At 41.9% G+C, this 22,796-nt stretch overlaps 1 protein-coding gene across 1 annotated transcript in view; it reads left to right on the top strand.

The window, feature by feature from the left end:
* The window catches only part of LOC127371578 (ataxin-7), a 26,942-nt gene extending 4,147 nt beyond the window's left edge, over nt 1-22,795 (top strand). The window contains exons 3-13 of the mRNA XM_051414455.1: nt 2,234-2,446; nt 2,641-2,709; nt 8,330-8,434; nt 13,279-13,567; nt 14,693-15,021; nt 15,703-15,785; nt 16,845-17,125; nt 17,299-17,488; nt 17,721-17,842; nt 17,949-19,116; nt 19,578-22,795. Of these exons, the coding sequence (XP_051270415.1) occupies nt 2,242-2,446; nt 2,641-2,709; nt 8,330-8,434; nt 13,279-13,567; nt 14,693-15,021; nt 15,703-15,785; nt 16,845-17,125; nt 17,299-17,488; nt 17,721-17,842; nt 17,949-19,116; nt 19,578-19,595 (2,859 nt within the window). The 5' untranslated portion in view covers nt 2,234-2,241 and the 3' untranslated portion in view covers nt 19,596-22,795. The remainder of the gene's footprint in view (nt 1-2,233; nt 2,447-2,640; nt 2,710-8,329; nt 8,435-13,278; nt 13,568-14,692; nt 15,022-15,702; nt 15,786-16,844; nt 17,126-17,298; nt 17,489-17,720; nt 17,843-17,948; nt 19,117-19,577) is intronic.
* The last annotated feature ends 1 nt before the right edge of the window (nt 22,796 follows it).

Genomic DNA, 22,796 nt, shown 5'->3' with positions numbered 1-22,796 from the left:
CTTAAACCCTGGGTGCCAGTTTTGAATTTATTGGTGCCAGTAATTGATCCAAATTCAAGCTTTAAGCGATCACTTCAGAAACCTGTGAGTGATGTCAAAGATGCTAAGTCCATGTCTGTGGTTTGACCATTTTACCAGTTGATACAGTAGCCAGTTCAGTTCATTAGAAAGTCTGCGTTTGGAAGCTCAACATCCTATTATAAACCATATGCATCTAGATTTTTAGTCAATAATGGAGTCTGGAGTGGTCATATCTTTTGAAACATTTTGATATAATGGCTCAATTTATAAGGTGTATGCATAAACAGTAAACAAAGACTAAAATAAATAAAGAAACTTTTTCTTTCAATGAGCCTGGTAACATCTCCAGGACAAGCGTCTTAATTTGTATTTCTAAATTTAGTGTTGGTCTAAAGACAAGGCCAAGTTTCTGAACTGTACACTTGAAACTAGCAACAGAGGGCCAAGGTCATTTATACTTGAGGCTCTTCAGGATACAAGCCAAAACGGGAATATATTAAGCTTTTTGCCATTTATTGGGTCAATTTTTACAGACATCTTGCATTTGATATCAGAAAAACATAGACGGCTGCTTAAACTGTTTCTGTTAAAATGACAGATGGCTGTCTGAATTTCTCATGATTTCAGATGGAAAGCAGAAAGGTCACATAGAATCAGTCGCTACATTATTCATATACAATGGGAAGGACAGCACCAGATGATGACTAGAAATGTTTATGCTATTTGTAAGTCAGGTCAGTCAGAGTATTACTTTGTCTCTTTACAGCAATCAGCTGTCTCTATACTAAATGTTCTCTGTGGCAAGACAACCTCTTCTTGCATGTCAGCTGAATATTTACATAATTCTGGTTCATCACAAACATCATGTTGAAAGTGAAAGTAAAGACAACTTGGCTGTTTTACACATATGAAAAGTTTAAGAACCACAGGGGTTCTTAAGGGGGAATCTATTTAAGTCAGTCATGAATCTCATTAAGTGTTACATTACTCTTTCAAAGACACTTGGTTGAATTAACAGTAACATGAGCTATATATCTGTGTCTGTCTTTATTTCAGTGGTAAAATAACAGTTACTAATTCATCATCCATGAAGATCAAATCAACTTATCTGTAAATATGTTTTCCTATAGGTGTGTGAGGACTTGCCAAGCATAATACATCATTACTGTGGGATGTGGTTACCACTGTGTATTTATCAGTGCATCTTAAAAATGTTGTTATGCACTTTTGTCCAACAGTATTGTTGGTAATGTCTGAATAATTAACATCTCCAATAACTGAAGAAATTACCATTTTTGTTAAACAAATCCCTGCAAATTCATGCAAAAACAGAAATGTGAGTTTTGGTGTGCCTATGATTGTGCCTTCTCGTGGCTGATATATTTCAGATTTCAAATGCTTACTTTTTCTAAGCATGTAAAGTAAGAAATTAAATATTTAAATATGTATTGATATTCACAGCTTGGATAAGCATTATGCAGACTGTAATCAGGCATGCACTAGTGTCACACTCACATAGGTGTTTAGTAAGCTTACACTGCATATATTGAAGGAAATCACAAAATCAAGTCCTTATTTTTTTTTTAACCAGTCAGTCAGTGTCAGTGAACTTTTACAGCTCAGGTGTTAATATTCTGTTTTCATGTATATTGCTATGAATGCTGACATGAAGTTACATGCTATTAAGTACAGTACTGTAGGGCTACATGCTGCCCCACCACAGAATACTATACTATACTTATTTATGTCATATGTATCTTGTATATGTTTTTCATTTTAATGTAAATTATATAATACTAGTACACATGGCTGTGTAATCAGAGTGTGTGTGTGTCATATTTATTAAGCAAGTTTTAACATTAACCACCAAGCCAAGTCTGTAGGCATCGCATGCAAAGGAGATTAAAGCTAAAGCTAACTAGCCTACCCATAAAGCTTCAGATGAACTGCCAGCCAGTTCTGTACCTGTCATATGTTGATTTATTTATTTCAACATATTATTTTGTACTTGTTGCTCGTCAGGTAGCCACACACATGTGCTTTTTTTTTTTTTTTTTTTTTTTTAAATGTATTTATTTATTATGTATTTATTTATTTTTTCGGAGGGGCGGGTGAGGTTAAAAACAACACGCGTTCAGCCCGTGTCAATCAGTGAAAAAGTCCTCCTATCCCGAGCGCGACCAACGCTGACTCTTGTGTTGTTACATTGTAGCGGAAAGAATGTCGGAAAGGGCCGAGGATGACGTCAGGGGGGAGCAGCGCCGAGCGGCCAGGCAGCAGCTGAAGCAGCAGCAGATCCAGCGGGGAGAAGGCTCCACAGCAATGGCGACTGTTGCGGAGCGGAGATCATTGCCTAGTCCAGAAATAATGCTGGGACAGCCTTGGAGCAACTGGGTCGACGCCGCCAAACTCCACGGCAACGACGGTGAGTTCCCCAGCGTCCCGAATGTGCGCGAGGAAGCGAGGTGGAGCGCGACAGTTGCCAGTCCTGTCCTTTTTTTGGCCGATTGCATGCAGTTTTTGGTGGAATATGAAGAAACGCTACTGGTAGCAACAGCACGGGCAGGCAAGCAAGTGCAACTATTTATTTGTCTGTGTGTCGGATCGCCTCATTTTCAGGTGCTGAATCGGAGGAAAGTTTCAAAGACTTCGGGAAAAATCGAGAAGCCATGCGTTTGTGCAGAGAAGGTGAGTGTGTTTTTTTTTTCTCTAGGGCCAAAGGTGTATTTTGGTTCTGGAGGTTTTGGACACATACACACACACACACACATGGATTCAAACACTTTACACACGTCGTTCGGCCAAAATGTAAACGTACTGTAAATCTTGCGCATCATGAATTGACTGGACAACCGGATGTACTAAGTGAAACATGTGTCTTTTATTCGTGTGGTAGTTGACATTTGCATCTGTCCCTAAAATAACTTAACGGTTAACAACTTAGACTCGCTGTAGTTGGCTATAGGCCCAAACATAGTAATAACAATGTCATATTCTGGGAGAATGCATTTAATGCACTTTATTGTTCAACATCCACATTACTGCCATTTTAAATATAAAACCCTCCACCATATTTCACCTCTGTTCTTATCTGAAGACAACAGCAATGTTTGAATTTAAGGTCAAGTAACATTTTCAAAGTTAATTTGTGGGAGCTTGTGTGATTTCTCAAAACAAGAACCCCCAAATGGAAATGTTGCTCTTTAAATAGCAGTTGGGACTTTTGTGTAAATCCCTTTTTAGTCATTGTTCTATCAAATCATATGAAGTTACGGTATGGCTTGCTCTTATTTCACACGCTGCTTCAACACAAAATATGACCAACAGTAATGATTTTTGTTACCGCATATTTAGAAAAATATCCTTTGAAGCACTCTTCTGCCAACCAGCATGTCATATATATTTTTGATTTATTCAGGCCAGGTCTGAAAGTCTGCCATAACCATAGATTAAAATCAATCAATCAGCCAAACTATCCTGATAACAAATCGACAGAATGACTATGTTCCTGCTAGTAACCATGATCTCAAGTTATGAAAGATATTGTAGGTGTTGCTAATAGCATTTTTCAATGCTGCTGTTTATTCATTCTCTAATAGGCAGTAAAAGGGAGAGGTTCAGTCATGACAGGATAAAGAGAAACAACATCATCTGACATCTGTGATTAAACGCACAGTGTCAGAAGCACACATCATCAGGCATCTGAGCCACAGAGTGATGTTTCAGAGCAGTTTGTACTTTGTACCTGGATTTAGAATGAGCCTCACCAAAAAGGTAAATTGGTAAAATAAACAACAATAGCATATTGCATCTTGTTTAATAACAAATCAACAATCATGCCCTGTTTTCCAGCCTCACCAAGCTCTAAGAGTGACATCACAATGAGCAAGTTGACAGGATGAAGACTAACCTGTTTATTTAACTCGGATCTAAATGAATGAATGATGAATCAACTTTAAACTACAGTTAGTTTTAGGCCTACCTCGTTTATTACAATATTTCACGCTTTGCTAAGGTTGTGCCCTGTCCTTAGTAGTTAATTGGGCAACCTTTAAAAGTGTACATATACTATGGTCTGTTTATTTTGCATTTGATTCATTTCAGCACACACACACACACACACACACACACACAGCTACTTCTAAAAACTTACAGGAATGATTTGCATCTCTTGCTCAAGGGCACATGAGCAGGGCATGCCACATGTCACATTACAGGAAGTCAGTGCAGCTACTAGGGCATCAAGATTAACATGCATCCTTTTCTTTGAGCTCTATGTCAGAGCTAAGTGTAGAGAGAAATAAATGTATTCTCTGTTGTTTACTATGCTGAAATTCTGTTTGTGGGTATAATTTGGCAGAGAAAAATGGCAATAATTAAGCAAAAACCACAAGGATCATCTTCAGACACTCAACACAATCATTAATTCTAAAGCCAACAACAAAGCGATCACTGTGGTGTAAATAATTGTCACAGAATTTGACAGATTTCCGACTTCAATGACTCCTAGTATAGAACGACTTTGGAGGACATGAATTTGTCCAACATATTGGAGGCACATGTGTTGGAATTTCTGCTTCTCATTCATGCTGTGTAATAATGTATTTGTTTGCAGAACAGGGTTATCTGTCTGAAGTTGTATTTCAGTGAGGAATGTGCCATCAGGAAAGATGGCACATTTCACTTTGGTCACATGATTTTGGCCCACACTTGTGATTTCACGAGTCTGTGTCCAGCTTTAGTTTCTTTTTTTTCTTTTTTTCCTCTCCATGTGTTGTTGGTAATGAAAGGGTTAAATGCAGGCTACTTGACAGGCCACTTATCTAATGTTGCATTGGTCAACAATGTGGCCTATGTGCATACCCTCAAATCATTGGACAGTGTCAGAAGAAAATGTCCTAGAGGCTCCCAATGAGAAGAGAAATAGTGCTTTCATATTTCATACATTACACTGCGTACATTGAGGTGGTGGCTGACCTAAAGAGAGTCTTTTTGAAAGCGGTTGAGATTATTGTATGTCCAGGGCAAGAAGAAAGACAGATTGACAGAATGGTCATTTAAAATTCAAGGCTGTGAGGTCATTTGACATGCAACTGGTCTGAAACATGTCTCTATCATGTAGCAGCGTCTGTCAGTGACTGTTGTTTGTGTCATGGGGCTGATCAACACATGCGGCTTGTGGCAGGAGTGTGTGTGTGTGTGTGTGTTCATAGAATGTTATTCTGTGTGTGTGTGTGTGTGTCTCTCTAGTAGGGGTATTACAAGTGGATGACTATACCTCTCCGCCATGACTCACCACCAGACTCCTCCTGTGTTGTAACCGCCATCCTAACACACACACACACACACACACAGATGACTAACACATTGTAAGAATGTATGGCAGTTAATGACTGATGAAATCAGTCATCGTATGTCTCACTTTTTATACATTTTTGCAGCGGCACTGTTAACAGTCAGGGAAGCTGGGAAATGTAGTGCCAGTGTCAGCCACAGGTCAGATTCAGCCAGCGTGCCTGCTGCTCAGAACCAGCCAGAGCTGCTACTATTCCACCTAGATCATTCATTACTGCCATGGATGAGGATGCTGAAATGAACTGGACTCTCATTCTATTCCTCCGTCTCGTGCTCACAGGCTCTCTTCCTCCTCCTCCGGCGCAGGTCCTCTGCTCGTTCTCTCTTTGTCTTGACTCGGCCTGTTTCTCTGCTCTCTTTCTTGCTTGTATTTTTTTTCTCCTTCACGCTCCTTTCTTGGCTTTGCTTGGTTGTTTCTGTCTATTCTTTCTCCACCACTGCGACTTCCTTTCTCTCTCTATCGTTTTCATCTCCTGCTTGCTCAAGACGAAAATGGGAGATTGAGAATGGGGCAGACGCAGTGACGTTACACCACTTTTCAAGTCGGGCCATTTTAGCGGTAGGGTTCAGTTGGTGCCAGCGTGTTGAATGCAGAGTGGCAAAAGCAATCTAGCTGGGCTGATTTTTATAGTTTGAGCAGCCTGTTTGGAGAACGCTCCAAGTGAACAACAGCAGTTTGGGAATGAGTCCTGTTTGACCTTGCTATTGATCTAGCAAGGAAATGTGGTTGGCCTGTTGGACTCTGCAGTTCTTGGCCTGATTCAATAAAGGAACTGAGAGAAGGGGGAGTTTTAATGGAGAATACATGCGAAGTTATTGATTTAGCAAATATGTGTGTGCTCTCATTATAACTTCAATTTGCTCGTGGTACAAGAGAATTGCTCATAGAGAGAATTGGATGAAAACGGACATGTAGAACCTAAAGGTTATCCAGAACTTCTAGGCTTTCAGCTGCTCTTTAATAGCTTATGCTTCTGCAAATGCAACCAGTGAGTACTACTCTCCACATCACATTTCGGCACTTGCCTTCTTTGCAGTATACTCAGGCCCTGCTTGTGCATCAGCAGTGTGCTACCCTACTGAAGTTCTATATAATTTTCATGCCTTTGTCCATTAAGTGAAGACATTTGCCTTTTCTCTGTGGCAGACCCTAGCCACTGTGAAAATAAAGTCTTTTCACTCCACTGCTGTTGAAGGAGACACTTAGCAGAGTGACTTCAGACAATTGACATGCATTAAGTAGCATCAGGCTTGTCAATTCATCCACACAAAAGTGCCTCTGACCTCCCTGAGAGGGAACCCGCCAGGTAGGCCCTTTTTATATGGTCTTTGCTTAATGGCCCTCATCGCTTCCAGACTCGGCCACTGACGTTTGGAGAACCCTTGACGGCCCTGGTGGAGTACAAACTGGAGAGGGGTTCCACTTCTCTCCTCTTATATCCTCTTTTATCCTGTCTTCTGCTCATCTCATCATAACGCCCCAGGCAATCTCTTAATTAGCCCACTTAATTAGGTGGTTTCTGGTTTTCTGCGCCAGGGTAAATTTTGATCACATTCTGGTGAGGAACGGCACTACCCTCTTGTGAAGCGTGAGCCTTGGTTTGTACTCTATTGAGTGGCCAGAGGTGCTGGAGATGCAGACATGCCATTTGTGTACCTTGGCATTCATGCTGCTTGTGTTTTTGATGATTGTGTGCCTGAAAGTTGCATTAGTGACACTACAGGAAAATTCCCATATTTACTTTATTCAGAAAGAAAAATAGCAATTTCTTCCAGTTTTTCTTATTTTATATTTTTTTTAGTTAATCCTAGATAGAGGCATTGCACTGCTAGGGGTCGTTAAAAGTTTACTCCATTACTCAACAATGTCTGCTTCTGTTAAGCCTGAGCTGGCTTTAGGGGAGGAGGTGTTTAAAATGTATCCTGAGTCATGAGAACGTGACCAGCAACTACTGTATTGGAATATTTTAATGTTATGGCTCTTAAACATTTCTGTGACACGTAACTTGACGGACTGTCATGAAAACCAACATCTTGATTGTAAGCCTGCTAATGATTACTTTTATTATGAATTAATCTGTTGTGTGAGTTAACTGGTTAATCGTTTGTTCTATAAGCTGTCAGGAAAAAAGAAAAGAAAAATGTCCATCCCAATTGCCTAAAGCCCAAGGTGATGACTTCACATTGCTTGTTTTGTCCAATTAACATTGTTAACTACCAAAGGATATTCAGTTTACTATCACAGAAAACACAGAAAAGCAGCAAATCTGTCAAAAGTTATTATTAAAAGTTGCAGGTTAATTTTCTTTCAATCCATTAGTGTTGTAGCTCTGTTTGTTTTGTTTTGATTTAAACACGGAAGCATGAGGGGAAAACCATGTTGAACATTATTTCTTGAGAGCTCTTATTTTATTTAAAGTCACAAATCACCCACTCTCAATGCCATTCACATCGTACACATCTTGTATGTGCTGTGTTTGTTTATATGTGGGAGAGACGTTGAAGACAGGTAACCTTTGGATCACTGGCTCGGCCCTTCTTGCTTCTTATCACAAGGGCATATTCTCTATGATGAATGGGGACTAGTACTTGGGAGTAATCTGTATTAGCATGTGGAGACTTAGAATAGAATAGAATAAAATCTACTTTAATGTCCCATTAGGGAAAAGTGTTTTGGCTCCTCAGGTTGCCTTGAGTGAACTGTTAGGTTTTTTAATATTCTTAATATGGTAACTTGTTTTCATGTTGTTGCGTAACCATGACGTGACCAATTTCTTCTTGGTTTTATGCACAAAGGATCTTGAGCTATTACAGTGTCATGACAACAAATTATGGATGTTTCAGTGTAGATTCAGAGCGTGCTGCAAACTGAGGGACCAGGTGAACACAGTTATATTTTATTTACCCTTCCTTGACTTGTGGCCCATGTGGTTGGTTCTTCTCCTGTCCACAGACATGCCCATATTTGGCCAGTGTCCCGCACAGGACGACTTCTACCTGGTGATGTGCAGCCACTGCGGTCAGGTAGTCAAGCCCCAAGCCTTCCAAGCACACTATGGTAAGTGTCATGCACATGCATACCCATACACAAATATGTATGCATATATTTAAGGTTATCTTTCATGCAAAACAACATAAAGGGTTAGTTTTAAGAGTTTCTGAATTTTATAGATAAACCAATAGAAAAAAGGGGGAATGAAAAATATAGTAACAAAGTAGTTTTCAATTGTAGGAACCATACACCACTTCAAAGCTGTTGGTTGCACTTCACACATAAACACATATGGTGTTACTTCTCCCTCCACCTTTGTATTCCCCCACCTCCTTTCCTTTTCCACACAGTAACCTGAGAGGGGATGCCACAGACTTTGATTTATTTATTTAACTCGCTGTCTCATTTGTGTGTCTTTACAATTCCCCTGTTAATATTTGATGTGGCTCTCTAGGTCTTCTCAGTAATGTACTTTTTTTAACACATACAGATCAGATTTCTGGTTCTGTTGGATACCTGAGTAATATGTACATGTGCCTTTCAGCGCATGGATTACCACTGCTTAGTAGTTCAGCTGGATCTCTGACTTGGGTACCAAAGTAAATGGAGGAATTCTAGATCTCTGAATATAGTGATTGCATAACTGTGGATCTCGTTAAACCTCAGTGTTCACACCAAGTTCACAAACACCCACAGTCGCTCAAAAAAATACGCTGTCTGTTTACTCCCAAACTCATTTCCTGGTAATGGGAAGGAAGGCTGAATGTTAGTGACACCTACCATGTCCTGTCATGTAGTCATGTAAGAATTTGTATTAGTCTTTGTAAGTCAAGTCAATTTATGGAAACAGGAAAAGTCGCCTTGTTATGACAGAAATCCAATAGCTTCAATCCGTATTAACATCAGTATTTGTTCCATCCTACACTTGAAATCTCTGATAGTACTCTCATAACTTTCTTATAAGTCTTTTTTGTCCTAAACGTGCATTGAGTTGTAGTCCCTTCTTTTTACTTGTGTGCATTCACCATGAAGTGTCACAGCAATTACAGTTGTCAAGGTCACCCACAAGAGGGAGGTATAACAGCACATGGCTCCTAGAGGAACCGTCCTTGCTACTGTGTCAACAACACTGAATGAAGGGACTCCCCCCACATTGTTAAACAATATAGATCAATACAAGCCTGTCTAGACCAACTATTGCTTATGAACCGCAGCATCCAGTTGAGATCTCATACGTGCTAGGGGATTTTAAATGAGAAGTAGACAAACACTGGAGGGAATTACAGTGCCTGTGAAGTAAAACAGTACTGACTACATCCCAGCAGGTGGCCGCGGTACATCTTTAATAGGGTGGTGTTGTGAATACCAGACAATCTGATATATGGAGTATACACATTCAAAATGGACAGTGGTTTGACAGTGGACAGCTCTATAGTCATTTGTTTCTTCAACTGTGCATTGATAATTCATTATGCGATGTGAACACAATGTCTGTAATTTGTTAATTATTAGGATACCAATTCGATACGCTTTGTATAATGAAAAATAAAGCCATACTGTGGTCTAGAGGTTGATGTGGTTATAAAAATTGAGTCAGTGACCCACCATAATTGAATACATGTAAATGACAGCGGAAACACAAAATTCAATATTGACACTGATAATGAAATTGCGTGACAAGGTCACTGTCACCACTGATTCCGACTCAACTGTTCACCATCACCTGTATGCAACTGAATTCTTGTATTGATTGGATTATATAAATGGCCTAATGAGAAGCTAATGGAGCTCCTTTGTTTTCCATTCAAGTAGGACTTGAATGCACTGGAATAGGGCAACTAAGGGTTATTTTCAATATCAATTAAAGCTGGGGTTGGCTGTTTTACTTTGGCGTCATTTACGCAACAATTCCATTACTCAGTTAATAGTAGAAAGCAACCGGGAGGCAGAAAAGAGTACATTGAGTAGTTTCTTTCTATTTATTCATTACTTTAAGGCGACATGCCACACATTGTTGTGTTTTGTGATGTATGTTGAAAACATAGGATTTATTGTTTAGTTTTATACCGTGGTATTGAGAATTGTGGAATTTCACTGGTCAATAATGGTATCGACTCTACATTTCTGGTATGGTGACATCTGTACTCGCATCCCACTGGGTCCGAGTTGCCTCTGCCCTGGATCCGCGGACTTGCCATGACCCTGGTCCCTCAGTGCTCAACAGCTGTAGGCTGAACGGCCAGAGGGACCAGGGTCTTAGTGACACTCCTGCCGTTGAGAGCGGGCCTTACCAGGCATGAGCCAAGCTGAGCCGACTCCTGCTGCCATGTAATGTGGGTTTGGTGGGAGGACTGTAGTGGAGTGATAGGAAGCCACAGAGAGAGAGGCGTAAGGTTTTGCACTGTTCAAACCACCAACCCCAGCTTTAATCTGATGATAATCTTTTCAATTAATCAATTAACTCTTTACTTGCTGTGGAAACTGTTCCCATTTACAGTTATATGAAACAAAGAAAAAGAAGCTAGAAGAACAGAACGATCTGCATGTATTGTTGATAAATGAGTAATAGATTATTAGAATAATTGACGGACTAATTGTTGAAGCTCCACGCTGGAACAGTGTCAATCCAAGTGAACTTCTGTGGCTATGCTACTACACATTGCCATACAGAGTAGGAGTGCTCTTTCTGTGATTTTCCTCCTGGCTTCCTCCCTCTGATGTCATTATAGGAAGACCTCATGCGGCGTTAAGACAGGGCAAAGGCACTGATCTCAGCACCATTGAGATGGTCCCAATATGATTGTAGTGTGCTTCTTTGAGCCCATCTGTCTCCCGTTAGGTGTTTGTGCTTCTCAGCTGAGGCTGATCCCAGCAGGGGTGACACTCACCGCAGAACAGGAAGCTGCAAGCTCGGCCGCCCTTTTATGCATTCATTTATGAACTTGTCGAACAAAGACTCATGCATTGCCTTGGCTGAGTAAATGCATACAAATGCACATTTTTGGATCATGCACCTCAAGTATAGATTGTAAGTAAGCTAACCATAGTAAAAAAAATGTTACCAGAGCAACAAGGTTATTATTGTGTACGGAGGCCAGGCCATGCTCTGACTTTAACAGATGAGATAGTAGGAAGGCCATCACACTTCCATAGCCAGGGATTCCCCTTCGCACTAAGCCAACCATTTGACAGTGTGAAATAGAATATTAAGGCTCCTCCTATTCCTTGTGTCTGTGGTTTTATTTCTCCCCCACATTTTTCTACTCTTTTATTCCTCTTCCACTGCCGCTGGTGTTGGCTCTCTTTACTCAGTCTTAGTGCTGTTAGTGACACGCTGGGGTTTCCTGGTGTGAGTTTGTGTGCAGGGTGCGCTGTTGACTGTGACTGGGACAGGACAAGACAGCAGGAGAAGCAGGGAGGGAGAGAAAGGCTGCTAAGAAAAGGGAGGGAAGATATCTGGAGTGTGTCGTGAATCGGTGTGTAGAGAGAGGCCCTTAGGTGAGAAGAGGGCACTCTGAAAACATTTTTTTTTCTCCCTGAAAAGGGAAATTTAAGGAAGGCTGCACAGTTTGAACGTGCGTGTGTTGGGGGCTGAGCTAAATCAGGAGTGGCAGCTCTGTGTGCGCACATGTGTTAGTATCTCCTTCACTGTTTCTGCAGCAACAAGCTTGTTTGCAGATCACCTGCTGAGACTGAGCTTTGGCCTATGGCCCAGTTCCCAACTACACCACGGAATTAGCCCAGTAAAAGGTTAGCTAACAAGGCCCACAGCTCATCACGGTAACCAGCTGCCGACACAGACACTTTCTATCAAAACCTGTTAGGCTGTATCCTGTTACATTCACTTTATGTTTGCTGGTTGTTTTTTCCCCCTTCTCATTCTTTGGCCTTCTTGCTCATGTGCCAGAGTGTTGACAACAAGAGGGTCACATTAACCTTCAGTGTCCTCAGTTCATCAGCAGACATCTCTGTCTCTGTCTCTGCATCTGTCGACCTCCCTCCTCTGTCTCTCCACTTATTGTCAGCGTTGGCGGACCCCTCTGTGACCCCGGAGGTCCAGTATATTGCTTCCTATTATTGTTAGGGAGCCGCTGCCAGGCTTAGATTCAAGACTTTTGTGCGTGTTACAGTAAAGTATGAATTTTGCACACAAAAAAAGCCCTCATGAGGTCACGGTCCAGCTTTTTTCTTTGATAGTTTCTGCTGTGGCAACTAATTATCCCTAGAATCTATGAAATGAGTCTGTTTCGTGATGAAATATGTTGTGGAACAGCAGTGGAAATGTCAATGAAATTATTTTGAGTGTGCTATTTTCATTGTTGTATGCTGTTACTAAAAATAGCAAGTGATGAGAGCTTCCTTTGACAACTCAACCTCTTCTATGCTTATTGTTGGTGCACACGTAAGAGACCAATGTTCGATGATGTTTGGAAACCACGGTGTGCCTAAATTTCCCTCAAAGGAAAAGCTATTTAGTTTTGGATGCAAGTACTTAGTGATGAATATTTCTTTCTTCTATTTTTGGCTCTCCATCCACAACTCACTATCACCCTAACCTTTTCTGCTGTAATACTGCCTTTTATCAGTTTGCACAGTAGCAGTTCTAAGAAGCTAAGGCAGGAAATGAAGCTCTTGACCTGTTGGCCAGTTCTATTTTAGGCTGTGTTGGCATGAATCACAAATGCTGCTTATTTGTTGTTTAGGTAACCTGCTCACTACTGTCAGAGGAAGATTTCTATGTCCCCATGTGTATTAACTTTTCTCATGACTCATGGCCAGATTGTTGCCACATTTACCCATATAGACTAGTCTGTTATAGTGTTTGATCAAAGCTTTTTGATGCTTTATTTTAATCGAATTGAGTTAACTATTATGTTTGAATGACAGCCTGGTTTATATTGTCTCTCCAGAGAGAAGACACAGTTCAGTCAGCAAGCCAGCCTCCACCTCGCCCTTCCCCGTGTCGGGCAGGAACCGGAGCAGTGGCAGTGGACTTGGGCCTGGGCTGGGCTCAGGGTCTGTAGCTGGAGGGGCGAGTGGAGGCATCCTTGGCCGACCTTCTACCACTGGATCCAGCTTATCCTCCTCCTCAACGTCCTCTTCCTCCAATCCCAAACTCCTCAAACCAGCCAAAGAGAAGCTGCCAGACATTCAGCGAAGACTCCCATTTCCCTTCAGGATGATCCAGCCGGACAAGAAGTAAGTTTCACTATGTAACATTATGCTAAGGTTGTGCCATACGGTATGTGAGTACATACTAAGACAAGAAAGGGATAATGCCAGGCGAGGTGTCCATAATTTCAGGACTGGGCAAAGACATTACCCTGTTTATTCCATGGTCACTTGCCAAAAAAATAAAAATAAAAATCATTATATTTTCATACGTTTTGAAATCAAAACCTTAAGTTTTTTTTCCAAGCTATAACTACATTTTCCTAGTAACACCTGGGGTCCTTCCTAATACCTGGAAAAAACGTTACGCTAGCAAAACTCAATAACACTGCTTACAGTCGACAAACAGTAAATATAATTTGACAGTATTTGACAAGACAAGCTAGCTATCCAACCATGTCATTGTCCCCAATCAATATCAAGATTTTCACAAACCATAAAGCGTGTGTCACGCCACCACAGCCTGAAGTAGCAAGCTAAGTAGCGTTCACTTATACAAAGTATCAGTAAGTTCAGTGTGTTACAGTCGCCATCCTGTGGTGTTCAGAGGGTGATGCACTGAAGGACCACACTCAGTGTAGTGAGCTATATTTGTATATATTAAGTTTATTTCAAGGTATTCATTTAGAACGTTTCCCTGGAACTACTTAGTAGGTGTCCTACATCAGGTACTAATGGACACCAAGCAGCCAATCAGAATCCGTATTCACCCAGACCATGGTGTAAGGGCGGAACAATTTATCGCTTTTTATCAATATATTTATTTAAAAGAGTGAAATCATAAAGTTTAAGCTGACGACTGTGGATTTCACTGTTGCTTTCAGCTGTTGCCTGTAAATTTACAGCGAGCTAGCCAAGCAACAAAAAATAAATCTTGGCTGAAGCCTGGTAAATACACTCTCTGGTGTTTGCACATTTACAGTCGGCCAAAGTTTTTTTTTCCTCTGTCAGAGGAAAATGTATTTTGACAGCTGTTTTTGTTTCTTTCGATTTCTGGCAAATGATGGATCATATTAGATTTATGTTTTGTCCTCCCAGCCCCATCCATATGTGCACATCTGTCTCTTACCATGCGTTTCTCACTGGCTCCGTGTTTCTAACTCTCAGCTTCCTCCTTGCTGCCCTCTTCATCTCTGTAACCTTCTCTTCCAGCCTCACCCCGGCTGTCAAGGTGGAGAAGATGCATCTGAGGGTGGACTCGTCAGCTAAGCTGGTGCAGGCCCCATCTGCCCCCTCCACCACTTCATCCTCCTCTACATCCTCCTCTAGCACCACTGTGAGCTCCAACACTACCCCCATCACCACCTCCTCATCATCAGCCCTTAAACCAGGCCTTAACTGTCCCTCCATACCAAAGCCTCCATCACTGGCCCCGGGTCAGATTCCCAACGGCAAGGGTCACCTCTCGGTCCTCTCAGACAAGAAGCAGGACAGCAGCAGCAGTGCCAGTAGCAGACGCCACCTTAACAAGAAAGTGACAGGTCAGTTGGAGAAACTGTTCAGTTTTGTGCTGCCACTGTTTTGTATTGTCAGCTATGATTAAAGAATTCAGTTTAGATTATGATACACAGTATTTTGATACTGTCTCATACAACTATTTATTTATAATTCTGATTTTGCCTAAAATGGCTTGTTTTCTCTAATCTTGCTTGGTCCATTTCATATTAGGGAATGATTCATTGTCACTGGAAGACCAAACAAAATACTTGATCTTGATATGAAATCCCCTTGTGTAAAGGCCTGCTATCTATTTCTTCTTGATCACAGAAGGACTCAAGTATCAGAGTATACAGCACATTTGATCCACTTTTCAAAGTTTTACCCACAAGATATCTCTGTGTACACCACCGATATTATAGTTTGCTAGTAAACACTAAGTCAAAGTTACCAGCTAAAACAGAACAGAACATAACGATGTCATGTTTCTGCCGTTTATATTCACATGCTGGAAATAAAGCTTGCACTCTCCTGCAGCAGCAGAAACCTCTTTTCTATACTGTTAATGTTAATATTCACTCTGTATAGGTTACTAATTTTTAGACTAACAGATGGAGCAAACTGTTTTAAAGGAGGGAGGATTGTAGTGGGAGCAATGGCAAAAGGTTTACATGGTTTAGTAAGTAACAATTTCTTTCTCTCCCACTTCTCTCTTGTGCATTCAGAACGTGAGTTCAATGCAGATATCCACTGTGGCGTTGTGGATATGACATCTCGGAAACCATGCACAAGATCCCTAACATGCAAGGTAACCAGTTTTCTCAGCTTTGTGCTGTCCATTTGGGCTGTATAAACTAAATCATTTCACACATAAAGCTAGCAATGTTCTACTGTCAACAAATCCCATTAAAGGACCCAATGTTTACAGTTGAACTATTTAGTTATATTCTCCTCACTATTTGTGTAATGAACTCTTATCATATGACAATTAATCTGAATAGTTGTCCATTTTATCAAAAGAGGATGAGACAGTTTTTGTACATACTTGTGGAAGCAAGCATTGAGTGGTCAGCATGGTGGTTTACTGGTTTAGTTTTGGTGATGCCCAGATTGTCAAAACTAACCATTCCATATGTTACCAAGTACAGAGTAATGTATGACATCCTGGAGTAATGCAAGGAGGGCTCTAATCACTGATCACTGACTAAGCAATGGCTAAATAAACGTCAGCACTCCAGCTGGTTCACTGCCTTTGTGAGTGATATTGTGAACAATTTTTAGTGCCCACCCACACAGATATTGCACAAATCAAATGACCAGTACCGACATTATCAGTCAGAACCGAAAATTCACACCGTGTGGAGAACACTAATGTAGGGGGTGCTGTCATGAAAGAAAGACCAAGCTTAGCAAAAAATGTGTTTAATTTTTCTTTGACTTTAAAATCAGGTCACAAATATATACTTTTATTTTTGCAAAAGGATGAACAATCTCCTAAAATAGCTGAGCACTGTAGGTTGTAGCAAAAGTTACTCAATCAGCAATAAAGCTGTGTGTTGGAGACTATTTTCAGCCTCAGACACGGTGTGCAGTTTCTGTTTTCAACGTATTGTGATGAAGGAGCATGTCACCCAGTGCAACAGCGTGGCAATGATGGAGCTGTATTCAGCTTTAGAGTCACAGAAAATACTTTTAAGTGGGATCAGTTTATTGTTTGTTTCAGGCTTTTTAATGGCATTTGTTGACAATGTACAACATTTCCAGACTTACCGTTTTTCATAGCATCGTTGTGATTATTTTGAGTCACACATATGTGCAGAGGTGTATCTTCCAAATAATAATTCTGACCTTTCCAATCTTCCACCAGACACATTCCTTAAGCCAGCGGAGGGCGGTGCCAGGGCGGAGGAAACGCTTTGACACACTGCTGGCGGAGCACAAGAACAGAGCAAGGGAGCGGGAGAGGGAGAGAGAAATCCACCAACCCCATTCCCTGCAAAACCCCTCTCTCAGGGACCCACACCCCTCCTCCCACCTCGCCGCTGCCCATGACGCCCACCAAGTTGCTCATGGCAACGGCCCCGCCCCAGAAGCCACTAAGCCTTTGCCAGTCGGCAAGCCCAAATTTCACAGCCCTGGTCTTCCACGGTATGTCCTGCTCCAGGTCTTCATTTTGTTTTGTATGTATTGAGTGTTGTGACACCAAACAAACTAGGCTTGAAACAAACAGTTACAATTTAGCTTTTTACACATTTTGTATGGTTTCCACAAACAGTTTATGATTAAGTTGAAAATTACCGCCCACACTATCTATCCATCAGACTAAACAGCAGTCACGGAGGTGGTACCCCCGGAGACCCTGCAGTAGTCCACGAGTCACCACACCATCCCCAAACTGTCCCTGATGGGTTTTCCAGACCCTCCAGTGACGAGGGAGAGAACGAGGAGCGGGACGACAATGCTGACAAACTGGACTGTCACTATTCAGGTTATCACCCTCGACCGGCAGCTGTGAGTGCGCTCGACCATCACTGGTCTCTGATCATCGACAACATTTGTTTTTGTTACAGTAGTTAAACTAAGAAGGTTGTGGAGTTTCAAAAGATAATCCATTATTTGTTTCATGCTACACTTGGAATTATAAGCACTATTTGCTTTTTATGAATAATGTGAATTTACAGTAAAGTTTACAGTTGTTGTGTATTACCAAAAATGGTGATCATCACCCCCTCTGTGTTCCCAGTACTGTACCTTTGGAAGTCGACTGTTTGGGAGAGGCTGTTACTCCTTTGATCGGCGATGGGACAGAGTGAGATGTGCCCTAACCACAATGATGGACAAGCATGTCAACTCTCAGATGTGGAAGTATGTCTGTCCAGATCAAATTTTTCTCTGGCCGTGGGACATAATAACCAGCCTTCTTGACTTAAGAACAGGTATAGATAATTAATGATATTCTTCCTTGTTGCAGGAAAATCCCCTTGGCCTTGGAGAACTCCTCCTCTGTTGCACCTACCCATAGGACAAGCACAAATTCCCACGGTAGCACTCCCTCTTCAGGCTTCCTGGGCCCATCTGCCACCTTGCCCCAGACTCCTTATAGCCAATCCTACGAGGGCAAGTCCGTGCTCTCCTATGGGACCACCTTAAATGCCCGCAGCTCCCCACAGGGCGGGGCTGAGCACCCGGCCTACGGCATTACGCAGGCCCGACAAGTGTCTTCGTCGCCGCAGATGCCTTCAGCCCACTCGTCCTCATCCTCTTCTTCTTCAGCTCCTTCCCTAGCCTCAGGCCGGGCGCTGAAGTCCCGTTCCTCCAGCAGCAGCACTACCAAGTCGACGTCGTCCTTCAGGCCCAAGGAGATCTCTGGCTCCTCCACACCTGTCATCCCCAACTCCACTGGTGGGGGCAGCAGTGGAGCCAACAGTAACAGTAGCAGCACTAGCTTCAGCTCGGGGAAGAAGAGGAAGAACAGCTCTATTCTCTCTTCATCCCATGGCCCCTCTGAATCCTCCTCTTCTAATGCCAACTATTCTTCCTCCTCCTCCTCTTTCAAGAAGAACTGTGCAAATGTCGGCAGCTCAGGGAGCACCTACCACCACAGCTCATTAGGTCCTTCATCCTCATCGTCGTTATCCTCCTCCCACAGCGGAGTCCACAGCGTGGGGCTTAACTGTGGCCCCACTGTGCGGACCAACTCACTTAGCCTCAAGGCCGAGCCTTCTGGAGGTTCAGCAGGCGGCTCGTCTGGGCCGCCAGCACGAGGTCCTCCCTCGGGCAGCCCTGCAGAGTCCATCAAGCGTATGAGTGTGGTGATGAACAGCAGTGACTCCACCCTTTCCCTGGGGCCCTTTGTCCACCACCAGTCCTCATCCGACCACCACACCAGCTTCAGCCACCACTCCTCGGACGGGCGCCTGGAGGGCAAGAAGCGCAAAAGCTCTCCTGCCTCCAGCGGCATTAATAGTGGAGGTGGGGCAGGAGGGCTCGGAGGAGCAGGAGGAGGAGGAGGAGTAGGGGGACCTGGACCAGGTAGACCCAAAGTGGCCAAGTCACCTGCCATTAACAACATCCATGGGAAGCATGGACGGAGCATTCCAGGGACACCAGGGCTACCAAACAACTCCCATTTACATCAGGTGGGCTTTTTACTGGGCCATTTCTAATATTTGCTGAAACAATTAATTGATTTGTCATTTTAAAGACGGTTTCTTTCGTCGGTCTTCCACTACATGACTTGCTATTAGAGCTTGAAACCTTCATGATTTTAAGCCAAAGAACAATTACTTTGTGAGCTCCACTGAAAATACTACAAGGGCTCTTGTGTCATTGTGATTTGGTTTAGTCCATATCCATAAGGTTCACAGAAACTCTTCTGAAGTCATTATTCAACTTGATAACTGCAATCTTTGCTGTCTTCAGCTGAGTTGTTTACACCAGGATTTTCTACTAGCATAACTTGAATTCAGTCAATGAAGTACAAAATGGCGGACTGACACCACTACAACCTCTCGACCAAGAACGTGTTTCCTTTACTGACTGTAAAGTGTATGGACCGATTACTTAACAACCTCTCTTTATTTCTCTCCCTCTTCCCCAGCCAAAGGCTCGTCCCTGACAGCGGTGTCCGGCTTCTGTGTATGGAACCGGCAGGTGGACGGGGAATAGTCCGGAGCAGTCCACATACCGCTCTGGACTGCACGAGGCCTTCTAAAATCAAACCCACATTACTCTCAGCTTCCCACAATCCTCAGGGTGGAGATGATCTGGACTGCCCAGTGAAGTCAATGTGGTCCTTACTATTTCTCCCAAAGCCATGTGTGTCTGTCTGTGTGTGTGTGTGTGTGTGTGTGTGTGTGCGTGCGCGTGCGCGTGTGGAAGAGAGGGCGATGACACTGCATGGGGATAGCGTGGAGCCCCAGGGGTCTAATGAGCGAGCCAAGGACCCCCCACGCCAAGTGTTGTCCCAGTATTCTGAGAGGTCTTCCTGTCTGGTTGGAACAATAGCAACAACCATGGGTCTCTTGAGCCGCGGTTCAAAGCTCATTGGGTTCAGGTTAAGGGCTGCCACAACAAGCAGTCATGATGCTAAGCAACTGGGGAGACAACAAGCTGATCTCTTCAGTGTTAGTTGGAATGAGTGTGTGAATGTGCGTGCGTGTACAAGGATTTTTCTCATGTCAGATTCTGCTGGACTACTGGAATTTCCAACTTAATTACACCCCCAGCGCCTGATCTCAGAAGCCTTGGAAGGAGAGCAGGAGGAGCAGCAGCAAACTGTTACTTGCAACACCTTAAACAACACACAATCACCTTGTTGTTTCACTTTCCATTAGTCTGACTCTCTGGTGACATGTTGAGTAACCTCGGGCTGCACGCAGTAGCCTGAGAGGAGCCCATAGGGACGATCTGGTCAATTCTTTTATTATCCAGAAAAATTATGCAAGTGTTACCTTTTTATGATTTCTTATGAGCTTTTTACACTGAACTACAAAGAGTCTTTGTAGACGTGGTGGAGACAGTTGTGTTTTCAAATGTGAAAAGGACGCCCGATGTGCCCATTCGATTGAATCTTTTGTCAGGAGGAGATAGCTTGGTCTTGAGGACACCTGTTAGTTTTCTGAATCTTTTCATTGTGCAAAATGATCGCCACAGTAGACCTACCCCCAACTGTGAACAGCACTAAATAACTACTTTCTCCACAGGCACTGCTTAGTTGTCCACAAAGCTAGCCAAAAGCTGCTATCAGCTTTGCCAACTACTTTTTTTTTTTTTTTTAACTAAAAGGTGGGCTGTCTTGCTCATGAAGCGGTGATGGTGCATTGCCTGTGTGGACATGAAGAAAATCTGTGCAAACCGTATTTGTTATTGCCACAACTTATCTACTTTTTACCCATACAGCTGTGTGAAATCCACAGCTGCCGTGGGCAGATGTGAATTGTAATGTTTATTTTTCCTACATAGGGAATCAGGTATGGTACGTCTTAACTGGAGCAAACTTTATGCACGTCACCTGTCTTCTGTCGGTTTGATTGTCCCTCTTATGTGTAACCACTACCCAAGCTCTGGATGTTAAAGTTCAAATGCCTCACGGTTTAACACTATGTTGGTGTGTGTTGAGAAAAGATTTGTCACAGTAGAACGAATAGCCAGGCATTATACTCTATTCCTTTGTCAAAATGGAGTCTTAAATCAGGCAAACTCGCCCATCTTGTTGGGATGTTTGCTTACTTTGAGTCATCTCGAGTGGGGTTTTATGGTGCGAGATTCATAGAGATGGCTTCACGGGACATATTTAAACTTTTTGGCAACAGCTGTTGATTTATGGAACCTCCACTGATGTCAGATAGTGTGGAAAAGTAGAGACAATTTTTTTAAAAGAACCTTAATTTAGCTTTTTTCTTGTAGCCTATGTATCAAACAAGTATTGAAGTATCCCTATTTGAGAATACATATTTTGTTAACAAATTGTACATAGTGAAATATGTATTTTTGCACAGGCATTTTTCGTACACGCTGAATTTTTGGTACAATTTAAAAAAAACAAAAAAAAATTAAAAATAATAAATAAGTCATTATTTATTTAGTAAAAAAAAAAAAAAAAAAAAGTTAGTGGTTCACTGCCAAGTCTATGTAATGCAATACGCCTATATGTAGAAGCTGAAGCATCTCATGAATCGTGTACTGCAAACCTTTTAAGGAACAAAGATGAAGTGTTGCCACTGTAGCATGTGTCTGTCTGACAGAGGATACCTTTATTCACTTTTCAAGGTCTCAATCACATGTGCTTTTACAAGACATTTTACGTTGCCTATGAATCAACACAACAACAAAAGAAAATAACTATATGACCCAATTAGCCTGTGATTTTGAACTGTCCTGCAGGCTTGGAGCTGTGCCCATTGTCTAACCAGTTTCCATGGACTCTTCAGTCATACACTTCGTAGACCTTAAACACATTTCATGATTGAAACACTTTCGTTCTTTTATAAAAGGCTGAAGGGACTTAAGCAATCATTGCAAGGAAGAGGAACACTTCAAACAGTCCAACTGCTTGCATTACCGTTGCCAAACAAGTAATTTGAATCACAGCTTTTAAAGAAATAGTTTGCAGCTTTTAAAAGAAATATCAAATTAAGAAAGTGCCTGAATTTGTTTCACCCTGACTGTTTGAGGGCAGTATTCTTTGGGTTGTTTTACCTTACTTGAATGTTCGAAGTGTTTAGGAGTTTGCTTTTAAATCTGCCTATGAACCCTAAATGTGGTAAAACCTGAGCTTGTCACCTGCCCATTATGAAACACTTTAGTATTGTGTTTTCCTTTGGGAAGGGGTGGGGTTTTATCCAAGTTTTCCAAACAAGACGTGGGGATTTTCTGTTAGCCTCAGCGTGTGGCTTAAGCCCCCTCTGGTTTACTGGGATTTGTACGTTTGAAAAAAAAAAAAAACCTTCAATCAAGTGTTTTGTTTACCCTCAAACTCAACTAACATCTTGACATTGTTTCCAATAGATGGAAACATTGCACGGATGTTTTTTTTTTTATTAGCACCATAGACTTGGAATGTGAGAGAGAGAATACAGCTCGTGTTTGGGAGGAGAAAAATAAATCCACCATTCATACTATGTAAAAGCGTGTATAGATTTTTTTTGTATACATTATCAAAATCATTTTCAGCTGGACTTATGTATTGGCTGCTATGTAATTCATGAACAAAACATAGGTTAGAATTAATATTTAAAGAAAAAAAGATTGTATAGTATATTTGTTTTGTAACAAGTTTCTGTAAATAAAATAATTTATACTGCTATTTATATGAAAC

Source organism: Dicentrarchus labrax, unplaced genomic scaffold (assembly GCF_905237075.1).
Source record: "Dicentrarchus labrax unplaced genomic scaffold, dlabrax2021, whole genome shotgun sequence".
In the NCBI taxonomy this organism is placed as follows: Eukaryota; Metazoa; Chordata; class Actinopteri; family Moronidae; genus Dicentrarchus; species Dicentrarchus labrax.
This window is presented reverse-complemented; position numbering and strand designations above follow the sequence as displayed.